The sequence below is a fragment of the Agelaius phoeniceus genome, chromosome 2, assembly GCF_051311805.1.
Source record: "Agelaius phoeniceus isolate bAgePho1 chromosome 2, bAgePho1.hap1, whole genome shotgun sequence".
Classification (NCBI taxonomy): Eukaryota; Metazoa; Chordata; class Aves; order Passeriformes; family Icteridae; genus Agelaius; species Agelaius phoeniceus.
Genome location: NC_135266.1, coordinates 18,267,792 through 18,287,673, shown reverse-complemented (window position 1 = coordinate 18,287,673; position 19,882 = coordinate 18,267,792). Strand labels below are relative to the sequence as shown.

General features: G+C 41.4%; 1 protein-coding gene across 8 annotated transcripts in view; it reads left to right on the top strand.

The window, feature by feature from the left end:
* The first annotated feature begins 1,214 nt into the window (after window positions 1–1,214).
* Window positions 1,215–19,882, top strand: part of GLRA2 (glycine receptor alpha 2) — a 121,277-nt gene continuing 102,609 nt past the window's right edge. For 3 of the 8 annotated variants that reach the window (XM_054628201.2, XM_054628199.2, XM_077172997.1), the window contains exons 1-2: window positions 1,220–1,914; window positions 4,080–4,213. In XM_054628201.2, the coding sequence (XP_054484176.1) occupies window positions 1,847–1,914; window positions 4,080–4,213 (202 nt within the window). In that variant the 5' untranslated portion in view covers window positions 1,220–1,846. Of the gene's footprint in view, window positions 1,915–4,079; window positions 4,214–19,882 lie in introns of those variants that run through there. The other 5 variants (XM_077173003.1, XM_077173017.1, XM_077173021.1 and 2 more) reach the window with 4 other exon arrangements.

Below are 19,882 nucleotides of genomic sequence, written 5' to 3'. Positions count from 1 at the left end.
AAATTTTTTTTTAGGATGACTAGACACATGGTAACAGTAGTTGTCATGAAGCTGTAGGTTTTTCACTTGGAGATATGAAAAATGTGTGCTTGTGCAAATACTCTTGTGGAAGTGAAGCAGTGTTCAGGTGCACTGGTTCTGTGGCAGGAGAATACAGCTGGACTTAAAAAATATAGATGAACCCAATAGTTCCTTTTATTTGGGGAGTGCAGGATGGGTAAAAATCCCAACTTCGTTGCAGGAATTGATTTCCACACTGCTGAAAGTCAAGTTCGTCATGTTCAGGTGGAACTTGTGCATCAGCTTCTGCCCGGCGCCTCTCCTCCTGGCGGTTGGCATCACCGACGAGAACCTGGCCCCTTCCTCTCGACGCCCGCACGGTCGATATTCCCGCAGGGTGCTGAGCCCGGCTCAGCCCCTCTTTGCGGGGTGGGTGCCCGGGCAGGGCGGAGGGCAGGGCGGAGGGCAGGGCGGAGGGCCGGGCGGAGGGCAGGGCGGAGGGCAGGGCGGAGGGCAGGGCCGCAGCTCCGGCGGCTCCGCGGGCAACGGGGGCGGCGGGAGCGCCCTCAGGGCCTGCCCGCGCCGCGACAGCGCCCCCGCGCGGCGGGAGCGCGCACCGCACCGCGCCGCGCCGCGCCGGCAGCGCCGCTCCGCAGCCACACGCGTGACGAACGCACCGCGCTGACACCCCCGCCCCACACACCGCAGCCCCACGCGTGACGAACGCGCCGCGCTGACACCCCCGCCCCACACACCGCAGCCCCACGCGTGACGAACGCGCCGCGCTGACACCCCCGCCCCACACACCGCAGCCCCACGCGTGACGAACGCACCGCGCTGACTCCCCCGCCCCACACACACCTCACACACCGCAGCCCCACGCGTGACAAACGCACCGCGCTGACACCCCCTCCCCACACACCGCAGCCCCACGCGTGACGAACGCACCGCGCTGACTCCCCCGCCCCACACACACCCCACACACCGCAGCCCCACGCGTGACGAACGCGCCGCGCTGACACCCCCGTCCCACACACACCCCACACAAACCGCAGCCCCGCTGCCACAGGAGCGCCCCGCAGCCCCCACGCCGCTCGCGGCCCGACCCCCGGCCCGCGGGTCCCGCCCGCTCCCGCGGCAGCCCCGGCCCCGCGCACGCCCCGCGCGCCCCCCCGCGCCCCCCGCATGCGCAGCGCGGGCGCGGAGCTGTCCGAGCGCTGAATCCCATTCCAGCACAGCCCGCGGCTCCCGCCCCGCTGCCGCCGTGCCCGCTGCCCCCCTCCCGCACACCCTCCCGCCCTCCCCGGCAACGCCGACGCTTCCCTACCCAAAGAGGGGGAAAGCAGAGCCACCCGGTAGCCCCACCACCGTTCATAAATACTAATTTTCAGCGAAAGGGGAATAAAACATATCGACAACAGAACTGCTCTCAGTGCTGTTCCCTTTTGCCTGATGCTCCTCGCATAGTTGGGTTTTCTCCTCCACTCTTTTCCTTTTTTTCCCCTTTTTTCCCCTTTCTTTCCATTTCTTTTCTTCTTTTTTGCTTGGCTCTTTTTTTCCCCCTCCATCACCAAAAGCAAGTCGGGGGAACGACTGTGTCTGATGCCTTATCTCTTTTGTGCTGACTGCTGGAGATGAGCCTAGGCTTGACCTGACCATGATTCCAAGGACTGGCACTTCTCTTTTACCCCCACTTTGTAGAGATCCAGACCTTCTCTTCCAGATTGTCAAGAAAATTAAATTTTTGCTGAATTTGGAAATCTAGGCAGCAGCAGCTTACTTTTTCCCTGCATCTCTCTGGAATCATTTCTGGGATATTTCCAAATCATCACAGAAAGCAGGAGGAATGAACCGGCAGCTAGTGAAAATTTTGACAACCTTGTTTGCATTTTTCTTAGAGACAAACCACTTCAGGTAGGTGATACCACTCTGTAATAATATTTGTCAAAAGGTCGTGAGAATCATAACTATAAAGATACTACGTCACAATAACCTAGTTTGTTTGCTGTATTTGAGAGTGTTTTGTGTTCATTCTATATAGACTATCCCTTTCACACTCAGAGACTCGTTGCTTGGTAACAAACACAAAAAATAATAATCTCAAGTTTGGGTGATCTATTTTCCATTTTCTGATGCAAAGATGTGGGGTTTTTTTCACTGTATATCAGTACAGCTAAGAACATTTTCTTCGGCTTTTCTTCCTAAATGCATATTCTCTGCTCCTGGCAAAGGTTGTTTAGGAAGTTGCTTTGGTTCCCTCCTCTTCAATCTTTGGAAATGATTGTACTGGTTTTGTCAGGGATGTAGTTATTTGAAATTAGAGAACTAGTCCTCTCTGATTTTGGGAAAACCCTGGATCAGACTAGTATTGTGTTCACTTAAAGTCCCAACGTTTCTGATTTTTTTTAATGTTTCATGAGCTTTTGCTTCAGCTATTGACTTTTTTTGTGGTGCTAAGCAAACAGGTCAGTCTTATTAACCAGAATAGCATTTTAGATGAGATTCATTATTGGAATGTATGCTGCTGTGCATCTGCACGTACAGATGAATCTACACGTAAAAGTGTTGTTCTAAGAGTAACGAGGGATACACATAGAGACAGAGTGAAACTGTTTATATTTGTGAGCCTGGCTTCACAACACCACTCATAACTAGTGGGCTCTGAATGAAAACAGAAGTAATTTGTATATGAGTAAGTGTATTGTCTTAATTTTCCAGTTTTTATTTTCTTAACTGAATAATTTCATTAAGTTGGATAGATCATCTGCTGTGTATTAAATATTAAAAATATTTGCAATGGTACCCTGTCATTGACAAAAGCAAAAGGAAGCAACCGCCTCCTATAAATGGAACTGAAAAAAATGTGTGGAATCACACCACAAGAATTTACTATCACCTTGCCTTTTAACAATTCAGGTGAATTGTTTCTCTTTGGTAGCAAGAGAGGATTTGATATTTTCTTCTCCTTTCAGATGATCAGATATATATCTGATATTTTTATACCTGCATGTAGATGCATGAAAATACCCCATGAAACACTCCTGAAACTGAGAGGTTCCCTTTGGGCAAATATTTAAACAGAGAGTGTTTAAGAAGTCAGAGTCAGAATTACTTTTAATTTAGCTCAAAGATAAAGTGGAAACAGACAGAATGAAATTGGTTATTTAAGACTTAAGATAATGTTTTATTATTAAATCTGTGCCTCTACACACCAAATATGACCGTTTTCATTCTAGTTTCTTTTTCCCTGGGGAACAACCGTGGGGAACTCCCAAACTGTCTTTCTCTGCATTGTATTATGTGTTTGCAATATGCAATGTGCTGTGTACACAGCATTTCACACACATGATATCATACCAGAAGTTTTCCCTTAAATCCTTGAAACAGACGTGTTCAATGAACTTGCATATGAGTACCACCTGGTGATACTAAATTTTATTATTCAGTGCTCATGGAGTGGGGGTGAAAGCCCCCTAAGATCAGTTGTGCTTGACTCCAGAACCCTTTTTGCCATGCTGGGAAGGAATCTGGACACTCATTAGCATGATTTAAATATTTTTTTGGGTATCATCTATAAAAAACAATTAAAATTTTTTTTCCCATCTGTATCTTTCCCAACATTAACAAATACAGTATTTTTCAGTGTTGCTTGTTAAGTGTTGTTGGCTCTTGTTTGGAAGTTTAAGACCACCTTAAACCAGTGTTAACATAACATTTTAACAGCATCCATGCAATTAAAACAATGATATAAAATAGGATACCAAAATCATTCTAAGATGTATCTACACGTTAAGGTGAAGAGTAAATTGAATCTTCCTAAAGTCTTAAAACTGTAATGAATTTTTTTTTAAAGCTAAGGCTTTTTCTGAATGGAAAATTGTGTTCATGCATGATACCTGAAACTTGTCTTTATTTCTACAATAAGGTTTTCAGATGAAAGGTAAAGTATGTTGCTCTGTAAAAACATTAATTTCTACCTTCACTGAGTTGAGACAATTTTATTTAGTTATGTAATTTCTCCATGACTTGAATACAATACAAGCTAAATATTAGCTAATGGTGGCTAATAATTTATTTAGGACGACTTTCTGTAAAGAACATGATTCAAGATCTGGAAAATCCCCCTCACAGACCCTGTCTCCTTCAGATTTTTTGGACAAATTGATGGGAAGGACATCGGGGTATGATGCTAGAATCAGACCAAATTTTAAAGGTAAGTTTTCTAAGACTTCTAATTAATTCATTGATAAAGTTTGGGATAAATTATAGGTTTTGAGGGGGTTTTAACCTCTGGGTTTAGATTATGTTTTCAATAACTTCACTTTTCCAGTGTTATAGTACCATGGAAAACAGCTAATCCATGGAGTGGACTAGGAGACAGAGCAGTGTAGATAATAAAGGTCCAGAGCTTGAAAACTCTCTTTTGACATGACAATAATGTTCAGCTGTCAAAAAATGAATCTGAAGACTTTACTAATTTAACATAGTGAATAGGATTATGGGCTTCAGACTAAAACCAAATGAGATGAACTTGTTCCTGAAATTTTTAAGCCACAAAGATAATATCATTAGAACTTTCATGATGAGATATTGTCTTCCTTATAGCAGTGTCTGAAGAAAAAAATCTATGTTTTCTTTCAGCTTGAAGAAAGTAAAATCTTCTTCCCCAAAGTAGGGGGGACTCAAGGAATATACACAGACGATTTTATCCTGCAAATGCTGAATGAATGATAAAAACCAATGGCTCAGGATCCCTATAAAACATAGAAACTTTATTTTGTTTAGTACTTTTATAACAGTCCCCATTTCTTCCAAAATTTGGGCTGAATTGTGGAACATCACCACCACCATCCAGCACAAAGAAGGCTGTGTACTGGAAGCTTCTTTTGCAAACATTATTCCTCAAAGCAAGTTTTCCTTGCTGTAGTCCTGTAAATCCCTATAGAAAAGAGCACAGAATATCTTGTGGCATTCTATGAGAGGAGTTGAGAGAGAAGTTTTCATTGCCAATATTTAGCATTTTGGAGAGTCCTATAATTCCATCAAAATCATCTCCTCTATGCCAATTTAAAGCTCAGAGTATGGTTTTACTTTGAAAACTAATAGAATGCTTTCTCTCTTAACAAATCTCATGACAATGTATATTTGCAACTCATATCTATTAGCTCTGGCCACTGAAATGCATTTTTTCCTGTATTAAGCCTTTTTAGCAGTACTGTGAAAGTTGATAATGGCTGGAAAAAATAATCATTTCTTAGCCAGTGAATGAACTGTAAGGAGAGAAGAAGCTCACATGTCAATGAGAAAAGTGTTTAATTAAATTTAGATCAAAGATCAGTTTCTTCTCTCTGTTCCACATGTGCAAATTACAAGATTTAGAACAAAGTGCCTTTTTTTGACTGCTTCCTATGCCTGAGCGAGGAGCAAATCAGTATGGATTTCAGATCCAAAGGTTTGAAAGCTGACAAATTAAGAAAACCAAGTCAGTGAAGTCTAAAGTCTTAATTTCGGAGTATTTTTCAAAGTGCTTATTGAGTTCCTGAACTGGTGTCCACATCAGCTCATAGTAAGCAATATTGCATTAGTCTCTCACATTAATTTTGTGTGTTTGCATGAGTATCAGTGAAATCAGAGAATGTAAATGAAGGCAGAAATTGCCTGAATTGAGCACAATATCAATCCTCAAGAACATTTTCCTGCTCTTTAAAGAGGAAAGAGCAGGGGGGCGGGGTGGGGGTGCACTAAAAAATCATCTCTTGTATCTCAGAAAAAATCCAGTAATAGCAACAGTCCCATGTACATACCTGACTTAGAGACAGCTCTCTATTGCTCCCCAGTTTGTGTCTACAACCATTTCAGGACAGCACAGGAGGCAGGTTCATGGCTTTGCTCACCTGGCACTGAAGTGTGTGGAGCAGGTATTGTGTGGTGCACACTGAGCTGTTGGACAGACACTTCTCCCCTCTGAGTCCTGTATTTTGTTTGCATTCCCAAGGTGAAGTTGCTGCCTGTTGACACATATGAGACCTTACTGGGAAAGCATCTGCCATATTTTTGTTGTTGATTTATTTATTAAGTCACACTCCAGAGCAGGATGGTACTTTGTGGTAGTTTGAACTGGTAAATAGATCTTCAATTCTTGCTCATAATTTCGTGTCTGTGAGCTCTCCCAGAGCTCTCAGTATTCCGGTGAGGGGCCTGAAAGTTCTCCTTGTTCTTTGCTATGTTCATTTGGATGGTATTTTGGACCTCAGAGTTTAGAACTAGGGAGTTAAGTCATGCAGTTTTGAACTTCATATCACCAGTCAAAACCTTGCCAGCTAATAACCCTGTTTATTAGTCAATATCCATGTTTTCATTGCCCAAGTCTCATCAATGGTTCAAAGAAATGGAAAATACTAATTGTTCTATATTACATACTTCTTCCTTTTAAAGAATAAGGACAGCTGAAAAGGAGTCAAAATAAATTTATTTTGCTTGAAGTTAGTATGATAAAGATTATTTTTTTACTGAGTCTTTACTCTGTCCATAATAAATTGTTCTGGTTTTTAACATTTATATATATGTTTAAGATAATTTTGGGGGTAAGGCCTATTGCACAATACTGATATTCTAAATCATCTAAATGGAAGAATGTATGAAGTGCTGAACGAGTACCTGATTCATAACATTTTTCATATTTTAAGGAAAGAACTTTTTATCGTAAAAGAGGCTACTAGAGCAATGGTTTAAACTGGGGATCTTCTGTCTGGTTTTGATTTTAGTCCGGGGATAATATTTGTTACTATGTTTCAGAAAAGACATTGTGAATCAAGATGTGCCACATTCAGCCTCTCCTCATAGGGTCTTGAGGGGCAGCTGTTTGAGGAGTGCTGAGGGCACTTGGTCTGTTCAGTCTGCAGAGGAGGAGGCTGAGGGAAACCTCATTGTGGTCTTCAGCATCCTCACAAGGGGAAGGGAGGGGCAGGCATTGGTCTTTTGTCCCTGGTGACCAGTGACAGGACCCAAGGGAATGGCCTGAAGCTGTGTCAGGGGAGGTTTAGGTTGAATATTAGAAAAAGATTTTTCAGCCAAAGGGTGGTTGTGCAGTGGAACCAGCTTCCCTGAGAAGTGGTCACAGCACCAAGCCTGAGAGAGTTCAAGAAGCATTTGGACAATGCTCTCAAGCACATGGTGGGATTCTCTTGGCCCCTGTGCAGGGCCAGGAGTCGGGCTTGATGATCCTGATGGTCTCTTCCAACTCAGTTCATTCTGTGATTCTCTGATTCTACTCATGCATTTGTCTAGCTTTTTCTGCTTTAGACCAGTTACACAGCTTTTTCTGAGTCCACTACAGGGATTTTAAAGTGTCAGAAAACTCTGATTTCATGGAAATGCAACTGAGTAGAACACATTTATCTTATGTCACTGATTATACAATAATTAAATATACTTTTATGACTAGTTTGAATTACTGGAAAACAGCAGCTATTAGATTAATTTTTGAAATAAAGGCTGTGCACTCTAAAGAGAGAGGAAAATGCTACTTACTGGAACAAGGTGTTTTATCCAGATAAAGCATTCCTTCATTAGTGACTACTTTTTCCTATCTTGTTCTTGCAAATTAAAAAATTCAGGAAGATAGTGGGAGAGCAACAGGTGAATATATAAACATTTAGACATCAAAACCAGGGGTTCTTTGGTTGTGATTTTTTTGTGGCTGTTTTTTTTTTTTTTTTGGTTAGTGCTTGTTTTTTTCCCAGCAGTACTGTATAATGAAAGATACTTTCTCTTTTGTATTGTTCTATCTTACATAATTATTCTAACGCAGAAAAACATATTTCTTTTTCTTTTTGATTTCAAGTGGTTGGATACAAAATGTCCAGACACTAAGAGGGGATATCTCCCTGATGAAAAGCCAGAAGGAAGTTCCAGAGTGACAGCTCTCAAAACTGCCCTTCTTTAATCACTCTCTGTCAGATATTTAATGCACATTTTCATCTTCCACTTATCTTTCATTGAATTGGAACAGGCTAATAATTTGTGTAAGGAGACAGAGGGGAATACTTTTAAATGTAAATATGAAGACTGCAATCTAGTACTAACTGAAGTCCCTGAGAGTCTTTCTGTTGACAGCAAATGTATGCTCATGGTCCTGTGAGTTGATTTGCAGTTTCTTCTTCAATTATAGCATCAATTGAGCATGGTTTCTGAAATATAATAAAAGATGAGGCTTGGACAATGCGTTTTTACTTTATTAATATTAGTCTTCTATTATTTTATAGTAAAACATGAGAGAAGCAATGTCTTTTACTTTCTCCAGTGCTCACTTTGCTTTCAAAGTTAAAAAAAAGGCAGGAAATAGCAGTGTAGAGCACCTCTGTTATGAAACTAGCCAAGAATGTGCTTTCTCATAGCTAGAAACAAGGGATGGTGAAGTGGTATCTTTGCTTAGTGTATATTCAGCCCAGGCTCAAGAGTGCTGCATGTAATGCCAGGATACAAGGGATCAATCTAAAACTGAATTACAACATGAAATGTGGGGCTAATGGAGAGCCAACTTGAATTTAACATTTCCAAGCAGGTGTTGAGTTTCAAATTTTTTCAAAGTATTTCAACTTTTTAACACTTTCATCATCTACCACCACTAAAAATCTAAATGCAATCTAGAAATTATCAGATAGAAAAAAACTCCATTATATACAGGCACTGCTATGTCTGTTATACCAAATACTTCAAGTAACAGGCTGGCTGTCATGCCCTGGGTACAGGGCAGGGGAGTTGGTCGCCAAGAACTGCAGATTTGTGTCATCTTCAGGTATAGAAAACATTTACAATGAAGATGATAGTGATTTTCTTTTTATTGAATTTCATTCCATGTTTTAAATTCAGTCTTTCTGATTGAATCGCTATTAACTAAAGATTATTCTGATTTTTATGGAATTACATGAAGGTATGCAGCAGTAACGCCTGTTAAAGTTACCCTCATAGCTGCATGGTGCAATACAGTGTGAATTAACTTGCTCAAAAGCTGCTGTTTTGTTAGTGATGCAGTTTGGGGGTGTAGGGCCATACTTGTAAAAGATTAGTCTGTGATTACAAGCAGTGTAATGCCATTTTCATGCCGAGTCCGTGGGTTTATATCTGAATAATAAACACATGGACTAAGTAATTTACTGACAATTAGCCTGACAACTGTTACAGGAAATGGCTTATGCACTTTAATACTTTAACTCCTTGGCAGCAAGGATCAGGTTTTCCCATATGTTTAAACCCATTGCTTACTTATTTGGCCCCTGAATTGACCAGTAATGAAATGTTTAAAAAACATGAATGGAAAACACTGAATGACATTTAAGGGTGAAATTAGTGGCATCAAGCTTAATATATAAAAGCGGTTTTCATGCACATGATAAGAGGATCTGTCTGAAATATTTGACCCTTATCTAGACATATAAAAGTTGAAAACCATACCGAAGATAAGCTGCGGGACTGTAGCAATTTGTTCTTCAGTGGTTAACAGCCCTCCCACTCCACTTCAGTTGGTAATAATTACTGGCCCTGAAGTCAGAGGTGGTGAATATCCTGTACTGGGCTATTCTTCACAAAGGGCCAAGTTCAAAGGCTCAGAGGGCCAATTCCATTGGAGACTCAAATCTTGTTCAAGCAGAGCAGTGTGTAGCAAGAATGGGCACATTATTGGTGCATTCAAGTTTTAGGGCATGGGATGAGGATTCTTTATAGGAGAAGGGCAACTAATGGGGCACTTTTCAGATCTGGCCAGACCATTGCACTCCCTAAATATAGTTGCTTGAGATGTCCTAGCATATATTATTAGGGAGGTAAGCTTCTGTTTTATTTTCTGTCTTGAAACACATCTGAAACTTTGCAATGTTTTCTGATGAAGCCATGTACTCACACCTCATTGCACAGCAAGATGCTGCACAAGGATACTTACCCACAGGACATGGGGTTTATTTGATTTTGTTTTATTTTTCTTCAACTGCAAAAATGAAGCTAAGGAAATGGTGCTCAGTCTCTGCCCTAGGTATGCACATTTTCAGGCAGAAGGACCTTTTAATTGTGTTTCTTTTAAAACTGCTACGGGAAAAAAAAAGGGTTATAGACCTTGCACTTCTTCCTCTCTTACTTTAATTTCAGCTTCTCTGTCAGAACATGAATAGGCTGGATGAGTTGCATGGCTAGTTAGGTTATGTCTAGGCTACTAGACAAATGGGGCCAGACAGCAAGCTCAAGGCACCCCTGATTAGCTACACTGCTTGGCTTTCTGCTCATCCCCTGGATCTCTTTCTGAGCTACCCACAGCCAGCTGCTCCCAGGGCAAGGCAGAAAGGTTGTGAACACGCAGCGGGGTAAAGCACAAGCTAACCAATGCTGCCTGGCATCCAAGCTGAGGATCAGTCCTGGTCTTCTTTTATATAGAAATGTTTAGCCACAGTCATCTGTATTGTATTGGTGTGTTGCCTTTATTCAGAACCAATTATTTAATTGAGAGATGTCAATAGATTTGGCTCTTGTCATGGAATATTATTCTGCTGCTGCATAAACTGCAAAGGGGATTTCTGAAAAACAAATGTCAAAGCAGAGCCAAAAGACCTTTCATATCAAAGGAGTAGATGCTGTTGTTTTGATCATATTCTAATATAAGTGTAATGTTCTTATCACATCCAGTGTCATGTTCATGCTTAAATTTTTTATGCAGATGAAGCCAAGGTCCTTGGGTCACTCATTAAGGATCTTGTGTTTTGGCTGTTCCAAAAAGCATGCAGTTTATATTTAGAACATGTAAAAACATGTACATTAAATTTACTATAAGTATATACGTTTATAATCTACAAATCTATTTTACACAGTTACTAGAAAAATTAATTCATAAACCAGAAATACGCAGTTTTATTAGACAGATTCAATACTTTTTTTTCCTCTGTAGATTTCCACAGAATCCTAGAACAGTTTGGGTTGGAAGGGACCTTAAAGATCATCTAGTTCCAAGGGACACCTTCCACTAGACAAGATTTCTCAGATCACAGGTCAACCTGGCCTTGAGAGCATCCAGGCATGGGTCCTCCACAACTTCTCTGGGCAAGCTGTTCCAGTGTCTCACCACCCTCACAGAAAAGAGTTTCTTTATAATGTCTGATCTAAATCTACTCTCTTTCAGTTTAAAGACATTATCTTTTGTCCTGTCACTACATGTCCTTGTAAAATGCCCCTCTCCATCTTTCTTGTAGGCTCACTTTAGGTAGGCTGGAAGGCTGCTGTAAGGTCTCCCCAGAGTCTTGTCTTCTCCAGGATGAACAAACCCAACTCTCTCAGTCTGTTCTCATAGAAGAGGTGTTCCAGCCCTCTTCTCATATTTGTGGTCCTTCTTTGGACCTGTTCCAACTAATCCATGACTTTCCTTGCTGAGGGTGCCACAGCTGGATGCAGTATTTCAGATGGGGTCTCATGAGAGCAGAGCAAAAGAGGACAGTCCTCTCCCTCTCCCTCTCCCTCTCCCTCTCCCTCTCCCTCTCCCTCTCCCTCTCCCTCTCCCTCTCCCTCTCCCTCTCCCTCTCCCTGCTGCCCACACTGCTTTCATGCAGCCCAGGACAGGGTTGACTCTCTTGGCTGTGAGTACACATTGGTCATGTCCAACTCTTTCTCCTTTCTCCTTCTTTCTCCTTTCTCCTTCTTTCTCCTTCTTTCTCCTCCTTTCTTTCTCCTTTCTCCTTTCTCCTTTCTCCTTTCTCCTTTCTCTTTCTTTCTCCTTTCTCCTTTCTCCTTTCTCCTTCTTTCTTCTCCTTTCTCCTTTCTCCTTTCTCCTTTCTCCTTTCTCCTTTCTCCTTTCTCCTTTCTCTTTCTTTCTCCTTTCTCCTTTCTCCTTTCTCCTTCTTTCTTCTCCTTTCTCCTTTCTCCTTTCTCCTTTCTCCTTTCTCCTTTCTCCTTTCTCCTTTCTCCTTCTTTCTCCTTTTTCCTCTTTCTTCTTTCTCCTTCTTTCTCCTTTCTCCTCAGGGCTGTTTCCCATCCCTCTCTGCCCAGCCTGTGCTGGTGTTTGGCATTGCCCAACATACAGGACCTTGCACTTGGCCTCATTGAACTTCATGAGGTTCACCCAGTCCCAACTCTCAAGCCTCTCAAGGACCCTCAGGATGGCATCCCTTCCCCCCAGTGTGCTGACCACACCACCCAGCTGGGTGTCACAGGAGCACTTGCTGAGGGTGCACTCAGTCCCACTGTCCATGTTGCTGACAAAGACATTAAGCAGCACCAGTCCCAGTACTGACACGGGCTGTTGGACTTGGACATTGAGCTGTTGACTGTAACTCTAGCAGGATGATGAAAGAAGTTCCTGCTCTCCAGAGTCCCTTATCACCATGCTTGAGGCTCTCTAATCTTTCCTGGTACTCCTCAGGCAGCTCCTGGCTGTGCCACAGGCGCCCAGATCTTCATCACCCACAGCAGCAGCAGTGGGCATAGTGGGCTGTACGAGGGTGAGCAGCTCACCTCTCTTGAGAGCACATGGGTCCTCCCTCCAGACCTCATGGAGGAGTCACCCACTGCCCCATTTTTCAGTGCACAGGTTGTTACACAGGGAGCAGATGGAGCTGCCTTACTTGGTTCCAGCAGCAATCCTGATCTGACAGGTCTTTCCTCTTCACTCTCCAGAGCAGGGAAGTGGTTCTGTGATAGCACCTCAGCCTTCAGGGGAAGTGTCATCCTCCTGCAGGTCCTTGCCTGTCCAAACTTCCATAGCTTCCATTCTTCTTCATTACTGCTCCCCCCTCTCTCTTTGTTGTGGGGGTGTCCTTGACTGTGGGTACATGTAAATCTCTGATTAAGTCGTCAAAAAATGTATGTATGAAAATTCAGCTTCCAAATAAGCATTTCACAGTCTTTCACAGAAATGTGTGATTTTAAGTCTGCAGAGAAGAGCCCCCCAGATGATGCAGGCAGGGAGGTACAGGGTCTGGCAAAATTCTAAGATGAAGGGTACATCATGTATGGGATAGGGATCTGTCAATGTCATAAACACGAAGCCCATGGGTAAAATTCTAAATTTATAGATATATGAAGGCTCTGATACTGGAAACTGTGCAAGATCTAAGCCATACATACATGAGAGAGAAGTGTAATTCACCAAGCATTCAGTTACTTATGAGAGTTAAATAAGAGCAGCCTAGTGGCTTATTTGAACTGTGCCAGCTACCAGCAATCCTCAAGTATTGCCAGGGAATGAAGACGTTATGATTACCCCTGATGCATCAACTCCATGTTGGCATTTCATGAGTCAATAAAAGATGAAAGCATTTAAAATAGGACTTAGGTGGAATATGAGACCACAAACAAACCCCATGCCCCCTCTCCAGAAATTTCTGATTCACCTGCTTTGTAACTCTTGGCAGTGCATTATTGTTTTACTTAAAGTTTCTCAGATTCTCTCAGTTTTGCTCTCAGGTGTGTACAGAAGTGCCCCAGTCTGCTTCACAGAGCACCCACCTCTCTCCTAATCCAAATTTAGACTCTCTGATGAGGCACTGCTCCACCTCCATCTCCCTATATGGACCAGGCATCTCAGAGCTTGCCTTATATTCCACAGGAAAAAGATTCCTGTCAGTGTGGATCTGTAATCATTTAACATGCCATGCTGCCACCCCCAAACAAATGGTGTCTTCTGGGTGGCCTGCCATCCTCTACAATATATAGAAGAGTTTCTGGCCCAGTCTTCCCTCACCTTAAAGAATTCTCCATCTGACCCAAAGGAGTATAAATGATTCTAAGAGGTCTATTTTGAAGTAAAGAATTCAAACTTGAGTAAGCCAGGAAAAAAATTACAAAGGGAATGTGACTTTTCAACCTTTCAGTGTAACTGCTTGTCTGAGAAAGGAGAGCCTTTACTCTTGACCACTTTGATGAGATTCACAGAAGTGCCTGTTGTAGCCAGTAAACTTTAGGGGCAACTGATGTGACTGTCACAGAAAATGTTGTAAGGACAAGGTTTGAGAAAGAGCACTTCTCTTACATTTCCTGATGATTACCCCAACCATTAAGATAGAAGTATTTTTAGCAGTAACCACAGTTGCACTTTAGGATGAATCCCATCTCCTCTGAATAAAAGACAGTGAGAGATATCCTACCCCATTTTCCTAAAAATCCACAGTGTCATAGTCTAAGCGATGCAAGTCAGCATCCCTTCAATCTGAGACAGGCATAGAAGCTGTTAGAAGGGATCCTTTAGCATGAAATCTCTCAATGGTTTGTTATTGGCCACAAAACTGATTGTATTTTAGAAGGAAAGACTGAATTTCTTGACTGATTTTTCAGTGTAAGGTTGTATATGCTGATCTGGGGCAGTGGTCAGAGCAGTGGATCCTGAAGGGAGGTACCTCAAGCCCCCTGAGAATCACAGTTTCAGAAGGGCACACTAAGAGCCTGTTACAGATTTCTTGCTCTCTGCAAGTAGAACCCTGCTGTGCTGAAGCATCACCTTCTGCCCCATGGACCACCTGGTTCCTCCTCAAAGCCTGGATATTCTGCACCAAAGCAGCAGCCACTGCAACTCCTGCCTGCCGTGGGGCTGAGATTTTTTGGCTGTAATAAACACTGGACTGTCCAGGGAAGCACAGTAGCAGAATGATGCTCCTCTCCCAAAGCTAATAACCTCTACCTGTGTATTTCTGTGTCTCTAAAGCCCAGGGCTGCAGAGAAGACACTGGGTACAGCTGTGACTGGCTGAATTGTGGGCACTCCATTAAGGAATGGTAACCAACACTAAATTGATTCATGCCGTATGAACAAAGTTGTTGCTCCTTCACCCCAGGAACACATCTACGGGTTATCTCCCTTGCTTTTGTTCTTGGGGAAATATATCTGAGAAAAGGCTAAATGCTTTTCTTAAACTGACATAATTAGTCAGGGAAAACCTAGGATTAAAATTTACCAGATCAACACTGATTGTGTTAGGCGGCCTCTAATGCCTACACTCCCAATGTGTGCTGGTTTATGTCTGTGTCTCAGGCTATGAAACTATGCTATCAGAATTGCTATTTCTTCTTGCACTGTTTACTATGTCTGATGAAGTATTACTCCTAAATAATAAATAAAACAACAGAACAGCTTGCTCAGAAGGCTGCTGTAAACTCTCACACTGCAATTTAAATCACCTGTTGAAGAGATGCAAATTACATGCATGGTGCCAAAGCAGGAGCATATGTAAAAATTCCTTTTTTCTCCAGTTGTGAATTTGCCTGGTACCTGTGCATAAACACATGTGCATGTGTTTATGCACAGGCAACAGGCAAATTCCCCCTCTTGTTGAACTAAAATGGAGGATATATTTACTCCATATAAGTTTCAGACTGCAGCAATTTTCCTTTCCAGTGATATCCCATCAGTTGGAGCAGTCTGAGGTGTTAAAGCCTTTTGTCAGTCTGGTTATATGAAACATCCAAAAAAAAGCATTTGGGAGAATTTTTCAACTCTTTGGCTCTGTACCTCTGCAAATAATTTTGCAGTCTTTAGCTTTATACCCCTGAGAGTTTTGGTTTTTGTCACACTTCAGAGGTGTGTTTTGTGTGAGGCAAAGCACACACACAGTCTGTTAAAACCAGACTTTAACTCCTTGGTTTTTTAATAAAATATAAATTTGACTTATCAAAGTTAAATATAATTAGGGATAGATTCAATTTAGATGAGTAAGTTCCTCAGTGTGGACACAGTCTCATTTGGATGACTTTGTAGAAGACCTCTGCTCAGCATGACTGTTGGTGGTAGAAGCCAGAAGAAGATCATATGCCCTGACCCTGCAACGTGGTTTATGGCAGCAGAGCTCTGAGCCTATGTGAAAGCTGTGTGGTGCTCCTCACAGCAACCCAGTGAATATCCTGCATCAAAGAGCAGATTTGGTATTGATAAAAATGTAAGGCAGTCAGTTTAGGAGATGCTTATTTTTTGGGCTGGCAAACAGTTCTCATTCCCCTCCCATTCTTCCAGTCATTCTTCCAGTCATTTCATATATACAAAGAACAGATGACAGAAAATAATGCTTGTGAAAGACACCCGAGAAGTATTTTAAGGATGTTTTGCAGTAAAATCACAAATTCTTTTTTGAATTTAGAATGTGGGATTCAAGAAAGGATATTCCCCAAAGGAAAGGAGATGTGTGAAGGAGAGGGATAGGAGGCTGAGTTAAACAAGCAACAGATCAGTTGATGGGAACATTGACGATGAGAGCCAGTATGGAGGAATTAATTTCAAAATAATCTTTTGCACACATTGTGTGAAAATGAGTTGAATTGTAAGGAGGTAAAAAATACAAAATACTTAAAAATAAAAGGAAAATTTTATTTTGTTAGTGCAAGATCTGGTGGGTGTTTGCATCAGTGTCTCTGACCTGTTGCTGATTGACATCTATACCAGCTCCTGACCATTTCTGTTGTCATTTATCCCTATCACTGAGCCATCCTATTTGTCTAAATCCCATTGTGATTCACCTGTGTCCCATGTATCATTTGGTGTATAATTCCATATCAGCCATAAATCAATGTCTGCTCTCTAATATTAGTCACCCAAACTGCTTTTATAATTCAAGTCCTGCATATGCCTTCAGACAGTAAAACAAGGAAGATTATGGAGAAAAGCTGATAGAATTGTTAAATAAAATGAATGTCTGAGGCTCAGAGAAACAAGAAAGGAGTTAAAATGGGTTCTGAGTCCTTTCTGTAGCCACAGGGATAGGAATTGTCTAAACCTGTATTTGAGACTATAGCTGTTGACACTTATAGCTGAGCTTCCATTAATTTCTGCAACACAAGATCAGAATCACAGAGAAGGAACAAAGTAAGATATATTTACAGAGAAATGAACAAATTAACATTTTAAAAAAATAAATATTTTGAAATGTGTGCCAAGAAAGAGTAATCAGTTCATTCTGACTTAAAATAGAAACCTAGGTTAGCAGCAACATTTTAATATTATTATTAATACGTTTCTTTTTTTTCTTTCTTTCATTAAGTAGATCTTCCCTCATACCTTCTCTTTTCAGTGAACATATCTATATCTTGTGAACATATATCTATCTATCTATCTATCTATCTATCTATCTATCTATCTATCTATCTATCTATCTATCTATCTCTTTTCAGTGAACATATTTATCTCATGGTCTTGAGACCATGCAGTCTCAGATGAGTTGGCTACCCTGGCTTCATAAAACATTATTAATAAGATTACCCAGAAGGAGTTTGCCTGACCCTATGCTGGAGTGCAGATTTCATGATTTAATGACTGTAGATATAATACCATCTTTTATTTAACCACATACAGGAGTGTCCCAGGCCTCTGCACACGTTATGCAGTTCACATGCCAATCAGCAGGGAAGAGCTCTGTTTTTATTAATGCAGAGCAACTGAGCAGTTTCTCAGGACCAGGTGTGAGGAGCACCTCTGCTGACAGCCACTTCAGTGAGCACTGTTTTGTGATAGGAAGAGAAATAGAGATCCAGATCTTTTCATGTCAGAAGAAAAGGAAACAATTCCTTTTGCCCAAATAGTGTCCATTGCTCTATTGCATTGGAAGAAGGAAAACTTTAGAAAGAGATGCCTTGCAAAGAGGTGCTTGTCATGACTTGAAAATCTGAAAGGTTAGTGGAAAGCTCAGACAAAGAAAAATAATTTGATGGACATACGAAAGATTAAGGATTGATTTGAATATTCTCAAAATTGTCATAAATTTGAAATAACTTTGTACTCTAATCTTGTAGTTCCATTGAGAAGTTTCTAGATGTAAGATTTCTGATTCACTGTTTTTTAGACTTATTTCCACAGTTTCATTTGCCCATGGAACATTTTAGCTCCGGGAACGGCTGCGCCCAGTCACAAGTGCTGCTGAGGGTTGTGTAGAAATATCTGAGTGAGCTTTCAAGTGATTTGCTCAGAGATGTGCTGTACAACACTGGGGAGATACAGAGCTCAGCAGGACCTATAATGTCTGGGGTTAATGGCCTCCAGTGAATTCCAGCCTGCCATGACCACATTGGTACCATGCCTCAAACTCCCTATGTGCAAGCCAGCTCCAGCACCTTTATACAATCCATTGTGGCTGCTGGGGCTGTATATTCTCTGTAGACCAGCTCAGGCTAGCTGGGTAAATCAGGAGCATGTCGACTGTTTAACAGGTTTTTCTTTTCTGAACTCCTGGTTTGTGAAGCAAAATGAAACAGCGCCCAAAATTTGTTCTTGTTCAGTGTCTATTAGATAAGCTGTGTGGATATATCCCACTGTAACCCAGAGCTGACAGTAATGTATGTTTCTGTTATCAGCCTCAGCAGAAAGAGTCAGGGAAGAATGAACACATCATATGGACTATCCTGTAATGCCAAATGCAGAGCTGAAGAGGCTTTGTAGAGTAAGACTTGCCTTCCTCTGCCAGAACTGGGTCTGTGGACAAAAGCATTCACTGAATGTGAAGCATGCCAATCCAACAATTTTTCACAAGAGCTTTAATGCACAAAAAAGTGCATCTTAGCAGGGATTCTCCTTCCTTGAAATATTGATAGGATTTTACCAGCATGACTCCAGTTACATTCAGCAGAAGTCCCACAGCTGAAAACTCACATACTACCTCAGGAATTGACTATTCACTGTTTGAGCTCAAGCTGTGTCAATGTATACATAGAGAGAGATGGCTTTAGCAGTACTCACTCCAGAGAATTTTCTTTCTGTGACTCTTCCTGTGATCACCTGTACCTGACAATCACTGGAGTATTTGTCTTGGGAGGCCTCAGTGGTATTTTGCTGAAGAGCTTTCAATTCTGCAATATCACATGCCCTTTTTACATCCAGGTCATCTCATAGGGCCACATTCTTGCTTAGATGCTTTCTCAAGCAAGTGAAGGGAAGCAGCTTAAATCTTGATGTAAGAGTAGAGTTCTCTTTTTGTTTGTTTGTTCATATATATTTGCATGTGCACTTCTGGAAATAATAGGCAGCTGGAACTAGGGAAAAAAAGTACTTTGTGCTGTCATGCTTTCCTGCTGATTCAATGCAGCATTGCCTCTATAGCACACCTGCTATGGGTAGGGCATGTGGTGTTTCCCCCAGTCTGAAAGATACCATTTTTATAAATGATATTACTCACATGTATTTCTCAGACACTTGGTAATTCTTGGACTGAGTGATATCAATGGGAAAGAGAGTCCTAAAAGATTTTAGACACCTAAAGGTCTCTCCAGGTTTTTCTCTGATTCTGTAAGTGCTTTTTTGACTCAGCCTCAGTCTGTTGGTCATAAATATATATTGATTACACAAAATACGATTCTGATTCTTGAATGCAGCAGTAAGCACCCAAAATCATTGCCATATTCCTACCAGGGCAAATGGCATTCTCAGCAAGCTAAGTTATTATATATGACAGATGAACTTTCAGAGGATGTTGGCTTTAGCTTGATGAAGCAGAACAATAATTTTGTCTTTATTTGACTTTACCAGCAAATTGAATCAGTGCAAAATAGCATACAATTACTGCATTCCTTGAGACCTCTGGCCTTATGGACTTTTGTGTTTGGTTTGACTGGTTACTTTTTTTGTTTGTTGTTGTTGTTGTTTCTGTTTGGGTTTTGTTTGTTTGTTTTTTCTTTGTTTGGGTTTTGGGGTTTTTTGGAGTGGTTTTTTGTTGTTGTTGTTGCTTTTCTGGGCTTTTTATTTAATTTGGGGGGGGTTGTTTGTTTATTTAGTAGGTATTATTATCATTAATTAATAATAAATGTCATAAATTTGATAATCCACATTGGATTGGGTTGAACACTTCTAAGGAAGAAGGAATTCTGTGTTTACTGGGCATGGTTATACTTAGGCAGTCAGGGTGATGAACTTGACAGAAAATCCATAGAAAGACAACCTCATA